The sequence below is a fragment of the Benincasa hispida genome, chromosome 7, assembly GCF_009727055.1.
Source record: "Benincasa hispida cultivar B227 chromosome 7, ASM972705v1, whole genome shotgun sequence".
Taxonomy (NCBI): Eukaryota; Viridiplantae; Streptophyta; class Magnoliopsida; order Cucurbitales; family Cucurbitaceae; genus Benincasa; species Benincasa hispida.
Genome location: NC_052355.1, coordinates 45,536,361 through 45,547,140, shown reverse-complemented (window position 1 = coordinate 45,547,140; position 10,780 = coordinate 45,536,361). Strand labels below are relative to the sequence as shown.

Below are 10,780 nucleotides of genomic sequence, written 5' to 3'. Positions count from 1 at the left end.
CATAATTTATCACAACTCTAAAATTATTTATTTTAAAAAATAATATTCTTTAAAATGTGAAGTGAACCTCTTGTCGATCAAGTATAAAAAAAAAAAAAAACCACCTGAGAGCACATTTACATCTAACAAATTAGGAAGGATTATTTTATTACTTATTAAACATTTTTTTAATTTAAAACATATTTTTCTCCCTTAATTTTGTTCATAGAAATTACGGAACGTAATTATAAAATTGGGAGATAATAATAATTGATTCAAGCTGATGATAGTAAGAGATTTATTTTGAAAATAATGAAAATTAATGTCCAAATCACAATATCCTTTGTGCTCTATTTGATTATCTTACCAACAAATTTACTTCAATAAAAAGCTTGAAATGATTGGGGTTGGGGCTCTATTATTATAATTTAGGGCAGAGGGTGGGGTAGGGGTAGAATCGGTCTTTCAGATTTTTTTATAAAAAAAATTAATTTAGAAAAAGAATTAGATAAATTAATAATTCGAAAAAATAGAGGGAAAATTGAAAAGAGGTGCGTGCAATGCACCGAATAATTTGACGTGCGCATTCAAATCCGCCCACGAAGGCAGACACGTCAACATCCCTGTGGGCCCATGGTCACCTTCTCTCTCATGCCCGAAATGCCCGACTTCCCTACTTTCTATCTGCCCGAAATGTTTGGTCCATTCTAATTTGGACCCCCGGGCCACGGTCAGCTGACACGACCGGCAGTTTGGTCTCTGCCCGTTTCCCCGGGCAGCTACGCTAACTTTTGCCCAGTCTTTGATTCCATTGGAAAATGCAAATAAATAAATAAATAAATAAAAAGAAAAAAAAGAAAAGAAAAAGAAAAAGGAAGAGAGAGAATTGATATTTTGGAAAATAATTTCCTTTTTCTTCTCTATCTTTTGTTTAATTTTTTCTTTTTTAATTTTTCTCCGGCATAAAATTTATAACTCTACCAGCTTAAAACTAATCTGGTCGTTCTTGTTGGAAACCCATCTTGGGGATAATCTGTAATCTGTATCTTTGAGCGCGGAGATTTGTAAGTTGAGCTGCGAAAGACTGAGAATATCATTGTCTTTTGATGGAAGAGGAAACTTCTTTATGAGCTCATTCTAGTTATCGATCCATTTGTTTTTGCCCTTTGAAGGGTTTCTCTTGGAATTCATCGATTTTTATACGATCTGGTAATCTTCCTCTCGACTGGGTCTCAACTGGGTTTCTTCTTCTTTTTTGCCCTAAGTGAAACCTGGTAAATTTGAGTGATCTTTTGGTAGGTTTTACTTGCGCTGTTTCAAGGAGAAGTTAACTAGCTGGGGTTGAAGTGGTGACTTGGGGAAGGTGAGGCACTGGATGGTGTTTTGGATTCGAGGAGTTTTATGATTATCTGTGTTCTTTTGGGTACTTAAGCTATGGAGGTAATCGCTGAAGATGGGAAAGTTGAGTCTCGGGAAGTGAGGGAATCGAAAGGGAAGAAGAAGCAGAAGAACAACAAGGAACAAGTTGAAACCGTGGAAGAAGAGACTGGTTGTTGGATTGCTCTGAGGATTTTTGGTAGCTGCATTTCTTCGAGATCCAAAGTTGATAGTTCGATTAGTGGGACTAGTATCAACTATGGTAATGACTTAATGTTTGCGGAAGATCATTTTCCTCTTGTTATTATCTTCTGTAGTTCGCTTGCTGGCTTAAAACTTAGATTTATTGCTTTCCGGGACTTCCTGAAATTTATACTTTACTCCATGTTCTCTAAGGGTATCATTTCGATTGTTGTGATTTGCAAACATTTTCTGATGTCAGCATTCATTCTTTTAGAAAAAGTACTCGAGAGTAGGCGTGGGGTGTATATTGTTGTCACAAGTTGATTAACAACAATATTAGTGTTCCTGAAATCACTTAACAATGCGAGCTTTTAATCCTGCATTTGTGTTATTTAACCCTCAGTTATGGATAATAGTAGATGATTATTAAGATTCAAAAAGTTGTAAAGTCACAGAGCTTAAAGTCATGTGGGGGATTTATTGCTTCAAACCAGAAAATGGATCTTGAAGCCCTGCTAAGTGTATTGTGAGACTTATCCAGTAAAGGTTCCGTAGTAAGCGGGAGTGGTTGTCTTAAATGCAGGTTTTACCTTCTGAATCAAGAACGATCTCCTAGATTTATGAAAACCCTTGTTGCAAAATGCAGACTGGTGTCTCTTATTAAAAAAAATGCAGATGGGTGGGGTGTCAGTACCCAAGTGGTAGTTTGCATGGTAATCTTCAAAGGTTGTAGATGGTGGGTAAATAACAGATTGTATAGAGGAATGGGAAATTTAGTAACTTTTCTTGAGGAATGGAAGGCCTAGAAGACAAAATGTGTAGACCCGGAAACATTCTCCTTTTATGTATGGATCCAGTACATATTGGAGGTTTTCAGTTCATGGTTGTGCTTCAAGTTTATATTCCATTATAAAGTTAAGTATTTTATATACCAATTGAGGAGTGACACTTGGACTGCTTATGTACTGGACCATCTTTTTTTTTTATCCCTGTATTTTCTTATTTCTAAATGCTAATTCATTTTCTTCCCCTCGTGTAGACTTGTCCACAAGTCTATGTTGCATGATTCTGTTCTCTTTTCTTTTTCCTGCCAAAAGATGGGATTTATTACTTTAGATCAATGTTTTAAGTTTGAAACAAAATTGCATCCTACGTGGTTGATATTTATCTGCATTTTACAATATATATTCGGATTTTTCCTAATTTATAATCTTTTTGTGTCAGCTGAAAGCAAGTCTACGGCTGATTCAAGTAGAGACCAACCAACACCTCGAGACATATCTTCAACAACCACAAGTATGAGTAATGCAGAGAGTAATTCATCAACTTCCAAAGTAGAAGAGGAACTTAAAATTTCTCCTCATCTACGGAAATTTTCATTCAATGATCTTAAGTTGGCTACAAGGAACTTCAGACCCGAGAGTCTTCTTGGTGAGGGTGGTTTTGGTTGTGTTTTTAAGGGTTGGGTTGAAGAGAATGGAACTGCTCCAGTTAAACCTGGCACAGGACTCACTGTTGCTGTTAAAACCCTCAACCATGATGGTCTTCAGGGCCACAAAGAATGGATGGTTTGAAGCTTCTCTGATCTATTGGCTTTTTAATATTTTGATGATTACATTTCTCATCTTGTATGGATGTGATAAAAAGTTGTTTGGATGGTAGGAATTTCCATATGTTCTACTCTTAAATTGATGGGAAGGTTGTGGTTTGTGGCAGGCTGAAGTGAATTTTCTCAGTGATCTCAAACATCCCAACTTGGTCAGACTTATTGGTTACTGCAATGAAGATGATCAAAGACTGCTTGTATATGAGTTCATGCCTAGAGGAAGCCTGGAGAATCATCTTTTCCGGAGTATGTTGATTCTTTTTTCACGATTAAATTGTCCACTTCCTTTCAACATGTAGTTTTTGGGTAAATGGTCCTAGAGTCTTCTCTAACGAATATATCAGGAGGTCCATGACTTATGATCTGGTCTGTTAACTAGTTAGCTAGCTTAGTCTTTAATCTTTAGAAAACGATTTTGGCATATCTTATAATCAAACATGCCTTAAATAGAACCAAGCATGCACGCATGCATGCTTCTGTTTCTCACTTGTAAAAATCTATTTCCTGTGCAGGATCTCTACCCCTTCCGTGGTCTATTAGGATGAAAATTGCACTAGGTGCTGCCAAGGGTCTTGCTTTTCTTCACGAGGAAGCAAAAAGACCTGTGATATATCGTGATTTTAAAACATCCAACATCCTATTAGATGCCGTATGTGACAGAAGCTGTGGTTATAATTTGTTTTTCTTCATTTTTTTAAATCTTCCTAATAATATCATTACTTCAGGAATACAATGCCAAGCTTTCTGATTTTGGACTTGCAAAAGATGGACCAGATGGAGATAAAACCCATGTCTCTACTCGTGTGATGGGAACATATGGCTATGCAGCTCCAGAGTACGTTATGACTGGTGAGTTTTAGAATATTCAACCTTCTATATCTCTGCTGTTGTATTTAAAAAGTACATTAAATGGAAATTTTCCTTGAACTAAGTAGAACTTATGGTTCTATAATCTAGGAACGGGTGGTGATTTCCATTCTTTTCACTTGTCAGTTCTTTTGCCCATATGTTCCCACGGCATGCAACTCTAAGATTAAAATTGTTGAATTTGGAACTGTGTTATCTTGTTCAGTCTACTTGTGCCTTTTCATTCTTCCTGGCGATTGCTTCTGGTCTGATAAGTGCTCTCTGACAGGACATCTTACATCAAGGAGTGATGTTTACAGTTTTGGGGTGGTTCTTCTCGAAATGTTAACTGGCAGAAGATCCATGGATAAAAACCGTCCTAATGGCGAACATAACCTTGTGGAATGGGCACGGCCATACCTAGGAGAAAAAAAGAGATTCTATCGCTTGATAGACCCAAGGCTTGAAGGTCATTTCTCAATAAAAGGTGCCCAAAAAGCAGTACAATTAGCTGCTCAATGCCTTAGCCGAGATCAAAAGGTCAGACCCTTGATGAGTGAAGTTGTTGAAGCCTTGAAGCCTCTCCCAAACCTGAAGGACATGGCAAGTTCATCTTATTATTTTCAGACAATGCAAGCTGACCGCATACGATCCAGCCCAATGGCGAGAAACGGCTACCACACAGCAGCTGGACCAGTTCCGAAGAATGGGCAGCAACTACGCAGCTATTCGATCGCCAATGGTTCTCATGCTTCTCCATATCATCATCAGCAACCCCATCCATCTCCAAAACCCAATGTCAAAGCCTGAGAATTGGGTTGTTTGGTAATTAATTAGTAATTATCTAGTTGTGTTAACCCATCTCATTTTGTCATCAAATAGATCTCCCCCTTCTACCTCAGTATAGATAGATGTTTATTTTGCAAAACAGCATTTGCTGGTGGATCATTGGAAATGCTAGACAGAGATGTCTGCACTATCATCTTGTTAAAATGGGAAACCTGGCAGAAAGAGTGTACGATAGCAGATGAATTTTGTTCATCGATTTTCAATGTCATATTGTTTTGGGAAAGAACAGACAAATCTCAATCTCTCTTCTCTTCCCTTCTTTTCTTCTTCATTTTTCTGGGTCAAGCATTTCCATTCTAGAAAAGATTACACTAACCAGCAATATTTGCCAGCTTACAAAGTCAATGCCCCACATCTCAACATTGATTGACAAGCTGAACTTCAAAGAAAAGAACCCTTAGATTTACAAAGTATTAGGCAACAGAGAGCTACCTATATGGACCAGATGATTGATAATGAAGACTTGATTAGTCAAGGGGTTTGACTGCCAAATTATTGGAATAATGTTACATTTTGATGTTGGAATTATAGTGGATGTTGAATGGACTTTCCCAGTTTGCTTCAGTCATTCATTCTTGACTTGATAGGTCATCGTTGTCAATATAAATTAACCATTTGGTTTATATTTCAAGTCATTGACGCGTGTGTTCTTCCTTACACTACATCCACTTTCTCAGTGCAAGTATCCAAAATACCAACTGATCGAGAAAGCAAAAAGTATGCAGCTATGGACAAAATTCTATCGTGGGGAAGATTAATTATAAAATAGAGGACGTAGGTGGCCGACGGTGAACCGAAAGGTCCTGAACCGTTCAGAATCCGCCGCGTGGACGGCGGAGAAAAGAAGGAATCATTACAGACAACTGAAAAGACCTGAACCCATTCCGTAAAACTCTGATTCAGTCACAGGCTGATGAATTCATGAGCGAAAATGGGTTACCTAATTCGCACAGTTACTCCACTATGGCGCTTGAGTAATTCTTTCAATGATGAGGAGAAGGACTCGGAGTGTGTGCGGTCTGGTCAGTGATCTCCACTTACACATTGCCATTATTTTTTGTTTTTCAGTCCCATTTTGCCATTTGCGACCTCAAATTCACTCGCTTCGCTGTCGCTAAGAGCATGTATTTCTCAAAAAGCTATTGGGTTTTTGCAGTGCAGGTAAGCTGTTTGTTTTATGTCCTGTTTTCTTTCTTCAAGCTATAGAGTCCTTATTTAGTCGTTTTATGAGAAAGACGAATCAAAATTTTGAAATGAGTGTATCTTTTCTTAACGTTTTCCTGAAATTCTTGGGTCATATATCTTTTCTGGGAATATGATTTGATGTCAACCTTCTCAGGAGGATCAAAAACGAATTCATGAATATTGGTTTGTTGGATTTTGATCTTGAAATGCGCCTATCAAGATGATGTTCGTTCTTCCCAGCTGCTGGTTTTTGGAATTCTTTAGTGAGCTTGGAACATGGCGGCAGACATTTGATTGTTACAAGTTCAGTGAAGTGCTTCAACCTGGCATTTGGGGAACCTGATACAGGACACTTCTCTTCTGTGCAGCAGGGTGAGGTTCATTCTATTTACTGGCCTTTTGAGGTTTTTCTATACATGGATTTGAAAATATTCTAAGGTACTGATGCTTGGTTCTGTTCAATTTTCTGACCTTCAGCAATACTAAAGAGGAGAGCCAAAGCCTGTGGTTGTTGCTTCTTCAAGTGTGCAGCCAGATGAGGTTTGAAAGAGCTGTGTTTTTCTTTCCATAGCAAGAAATCTTCATGTCCTAGATTTGAAATTGGGTTTGATATTGAACAAGATGAGCAAGTGAAGATGCAGGATCTGAGGTTTTTGGCAGGGCTCAGGATCATTCAACAGTATTCCATCTCCTTGAAGAAAATCAAACACTGGATTAGCTTAATCAATTATGCAAATCAGATGGAGATTTTGAAGCATGAGTTGGAAATTGGAGGTTGCTTTGATTCTTTAATCCTTCATCCCCATTACCTTTTAGTTTGTAGTTCAGCGATCCAAGCACAACTAAGTTGATAATGCACTAAGAACCATTCTAGAGGCCTTTCGATCCTCCATGGTTAGAGGGTTTCAACGTCAGATTTTTTGGTTGATGCTATACCATTTATACTCCTAAGTCTTATGTTAATAGGAACATAATTTCAAGACAAGTTGGGAGTGAACATTGAAAAAAAAAAAAAAAAAAAGATTTGAGGTAGAAAAGTAGCATAATATGGATAATTTTTATTTATTTATTTTTTAAATAGAGTCTAAAATAGATATTTTGAAGGTTTGAAATTCAAATTTAACAAATTTGAAAAAGTTTAAGAATTAGAATGAGATTTAAATACTCTCTATATATTAGTTCAATAAGAAGATTTAAACTTTTAACCTTTTGGTTGAAGATATTCGTCTTGACAAATTGAGATATTAAAGTTAGACAATTATATTACCTTCTAAGTAAATATCAATTTATATCCTTAAATTTTGGGAGTGTTATATCAATTAAAACTTTGAAATAATAGGTGTATCAATTTAAATCTTGAACTTTCGTAAGTGTATCAATTTGCATCCTTTCCCAAATTTCCTTAGATCAATATCGTTTGAAACTATAATTTTTAAGTCAATTAAAGTCCTAATTTTTATAAGTTAATCAATTTAGACATTTCATTACGATTACATTTAAAAAATTCATGCATTAATTCTAACATGTGTAGACTTCTTCATATGTCAGTTTTACCAAAAAAACGATTAGAGTAAATGCATGGATGGTTCTTAGAGGCAATTATGATAAGGATTAGAAGTTTAATTGATACAATGATAAGTTTCACACGATATTTTCCTATGTAGAATTAATAGAGGGTGTAACTAGATACGCTTATAAAAAGTTTAGGGTTTATATTGATACAACTATTAGTTCAGATTTTACATTTATATGACTCTTAAAGTTTAGGGGTTAATTGTATTGTAGATATCACGATAATAGATTTTCATTAAATATTCATGCTTAGTGTTCATTGACCATATGTCATGCCTTCATTTCTCAAAATATTGCCCATGTGTCTCAACACTACATTATTAGTGTTCATGTAATCCACCTCATATTTGCCAAATTACCTATAAGCATTTGGTGGGTTTTGGAATACACATTATGGGGCAAATTTCATGGAAATTGGAGAAACTGGAGAATTTTTGAGAAATTTCTTATTTCATATTTTGTTAATTTATTTTATTTTATTTATTTATATATTATGTTTTATTTATTTTATTATTATATTATATTATATTTATTTTAATATTATATTTTATTGGTATCCGTGTTCTCGTTGTGCTCCTCAAGTTCACAACACATTATCAGCATGAGCTCCTATCGTTTTCCTCGCTAAAGGTAGGTTCCAAAGGAATAATTAATAATTAATAAATTTTTTATTAAATTTATAATTAATAAAAACCTCACAACAGTTTTTCTCTCTTCGTTATAATTAATAAATTATATGTTAATTTTACATATTTGATATATATTAAATTTCTAATATAGATATAATATTTTTTAATAGTGGTATTATGAAAATTATTACAAAATTAGAATTTATAGCATTTGATATTAATGGTAATAATTATTTGTCATTAGTGCTTAAAGCCAAAATACACCTGGATGCCGTAAAAATGTGATCATTATACAAAAAAAAAAAAAAAAAAAAAAAAAAAAAAAAAAAAAAAAAACTTCCTAAAGCTCATTGTAAATGGATACACTTGAAGCTCCAAAATTTTAAACCAATATATTAGAGAATACATTTTTCTACATTTCGGATATACTTCTATAGTAGCAATATCGAGAGAAATATTTTAAAAGTATTCTGCACTCCTCTGATGTCTTCTTGTGGCTAAATGAATTAACGAGTTATTGATTAAAAAAAAAAAGAATCTTAGCCCATTAGAGTAACAACATTCCCTGAAGTGAATGTTGTAAATTTTAATAACCGTTGATGAAAAATCATGAATCTTGACCAACTAGAACAATACATTCTCTGAAGTGAATATTGTGAATTTTAATAATAATCGTAGTTGAGGTTGTGACCATGGCAGAGGAATAAATAATTATTATTTTCGTGGTGGTCGCTATAATCATTCAAATTTCAAAAGAACCACATAAAATGATTATCAAAGAGAAAAAACTCCACAAGATGAGAGTTTAAAAAGTGTTGAAAATAAATGCTTTCGATGCGGAATGACTAAGCATTGACCACGTACCTCTCATACATCAAAACACTTAGTTGATATCGATCAAGCTTCCTTAAAGAAAAAAGGAAAAAAATGTAGAAGCAAATTTTGCATACAAGGATAATGACTTCTGGCGCACATGACAAATATGGATGTAGCAGACTTTTTTGAATCTCCTGAAGAGAAAATCGGCAGAATTGATGGAGCATGAAATGTTTCTTTTAACTTTGGAAATATCTTGATTTAATGTTTTTTTTATTCATCTCCATGTTTTTTTTCTCTTAGCAGATGTTAACATTTGTAATTCCAAATATTGTTTTTATTATTGTAATTATTTTCTTTTAATGAAGAAATCTAGATATTTTCATATATTGGGTGACTAAAAAATGAGTAAAGAAAATCTATGTCTGGCAGACAGTGCAACTACACATACAATACTTATAAGTAAAAAATATTTTTTCAAACGGACGATGTTGGAAGCAAAAGTCAATATGATATCAGGTTTTGCAAACCTGATTGAACGATTTGGAAAAGTAAATATTATTTTGCCTACAGAAACAAAATTTACAATTGACAATGCATTGCTCTCTAGTCAATCAAAGACCAATCTACTTAGTTTTAAAGATATACGTTGTAATGGTTATCATATTGAGACTGATAAAAAGAATACGGAGTATCTTTATAGCATATCACATATATTAAAAGAGTTGTCTACTTTATCTTCTAGATTGTATTCTATTCATATACGAGTAATTGAAACATATGCAACAATGAACTTGAAGTTCATGAATTCAGACATATTTACAATTTGACATGATAAATTAGGTCATCCAGGGTCTATAATGATGAAAAGAATTATTGAGAATTCAAATAGACACCCATTAAAGAGCCAAAAGATTCTTCAATCTAATGCATTACTATATGATGCTTACTCTCAAGAAAAATTGATAATTAGACCATCACCAGCTAAAATGGGAATTGAATCCCCTATATTTTTAGAACGAATTCATGGTGATATATGTGGACCTATTAACCCACCAAGTGAACCATTTGGATATTTTGAGGTATCAATAGATACATCCGACAGATGATCACCCGTGTGCTTATTATCAAATCAAAATCTTACATCTACAATATTATTGCTCAAATAATTAAGTTAAGAGCAAAATTTCCTGATTATACAATTAAGATCATTCGTATTGATAATGTTGGTAAATTTACATCTTAAGCTTTTGATAGTTATTGTATGTCAATTGAGATAAGTGTTGAATGCTCATGTACATACACAAAATGGTTTAGCAGAATCATTCATAAAACGTTTGCATTCATAAAACGTTCGCAGTTAATTGCTAGATCATTGCTTATAAGAGCTAAGCTTCCTACATCTTTATGGGGACATGCTATTTTGCATGGGTGTCACTTGTGCGCATTAGGCTAGTAGTTTGTCATAAGTACTCGCCATTACAATTAGCTTATGACCATGAACCAAATTTTTGGATATGTAGTATATGTTCCAATTGTTCCACCACAACGTACTAAGATGAATCCTCAAAGGAGATTAGGAATATATATTGGATATGATACCCATCAATTATTAAATATCTTGAACCTCTGACGGGTGATGTATTTACTGTATGATTTACTAATTGTCATTTTAATGAGATAAATTTTTCAACATTGGGGGAGGAATTAAAAAATTGAAAAAATAAATTATATGGAA

At 34.2% G+C, this 10,780-nt stretch overlaps 1 protein-coding gene across 3 annotated transcripts; it reads left to right on the top strand.

Annotated features, from left to right (window-relative positions):
* Positions 1-921: 921 nt before the first annotated feature.
* On the top strand, positions 922-6,939 carry LOC120081287 (probable serine/threonine-protein kinase PIX7). Of its 3 annotated transcripts, none has more exons than XM_039036029.1 (9): positions 922-1,188; positions 1,279-1,618; positions 2,764-3,107; positions 3,256-3,391; positions 3,658-3,794; positions 3,871-3,994; positions 4,281-6,001; positions 6,180-6,397; positions 6,503-6,939. In XM_039036029.1, exons 2-7 carry the CDS (start codon positions 1,414-1,416, stop codon positions 4,799-4,801), a joined length of 1,467 nt encoding a protein of 488 aa, XP_038891957.1. In that variant the 5' UTR covers positions 922-1,188; positions 1,279-1,413; the 3' UTR covers positions 4,802-6,001; positions 6,180-6,397; positions 6,503-6,939. The 3 variants fall into 3 exon arrangements, with proteins under 3 accessions (XP_038891957.1, XP_038891956.1, XP_038891958.1); XM_039036030.1 differs by lacking the exon at positions 922-1,188 and adding an exon at positions 2,123-2,453 and having other exon boundaries at positions 1,482-1,618; XM_039036028.1 differs by having other exon boundaries at positions 922-1,618.
* Positions 6,940-10,780: the final 3,841 nt, after the last annotated feature.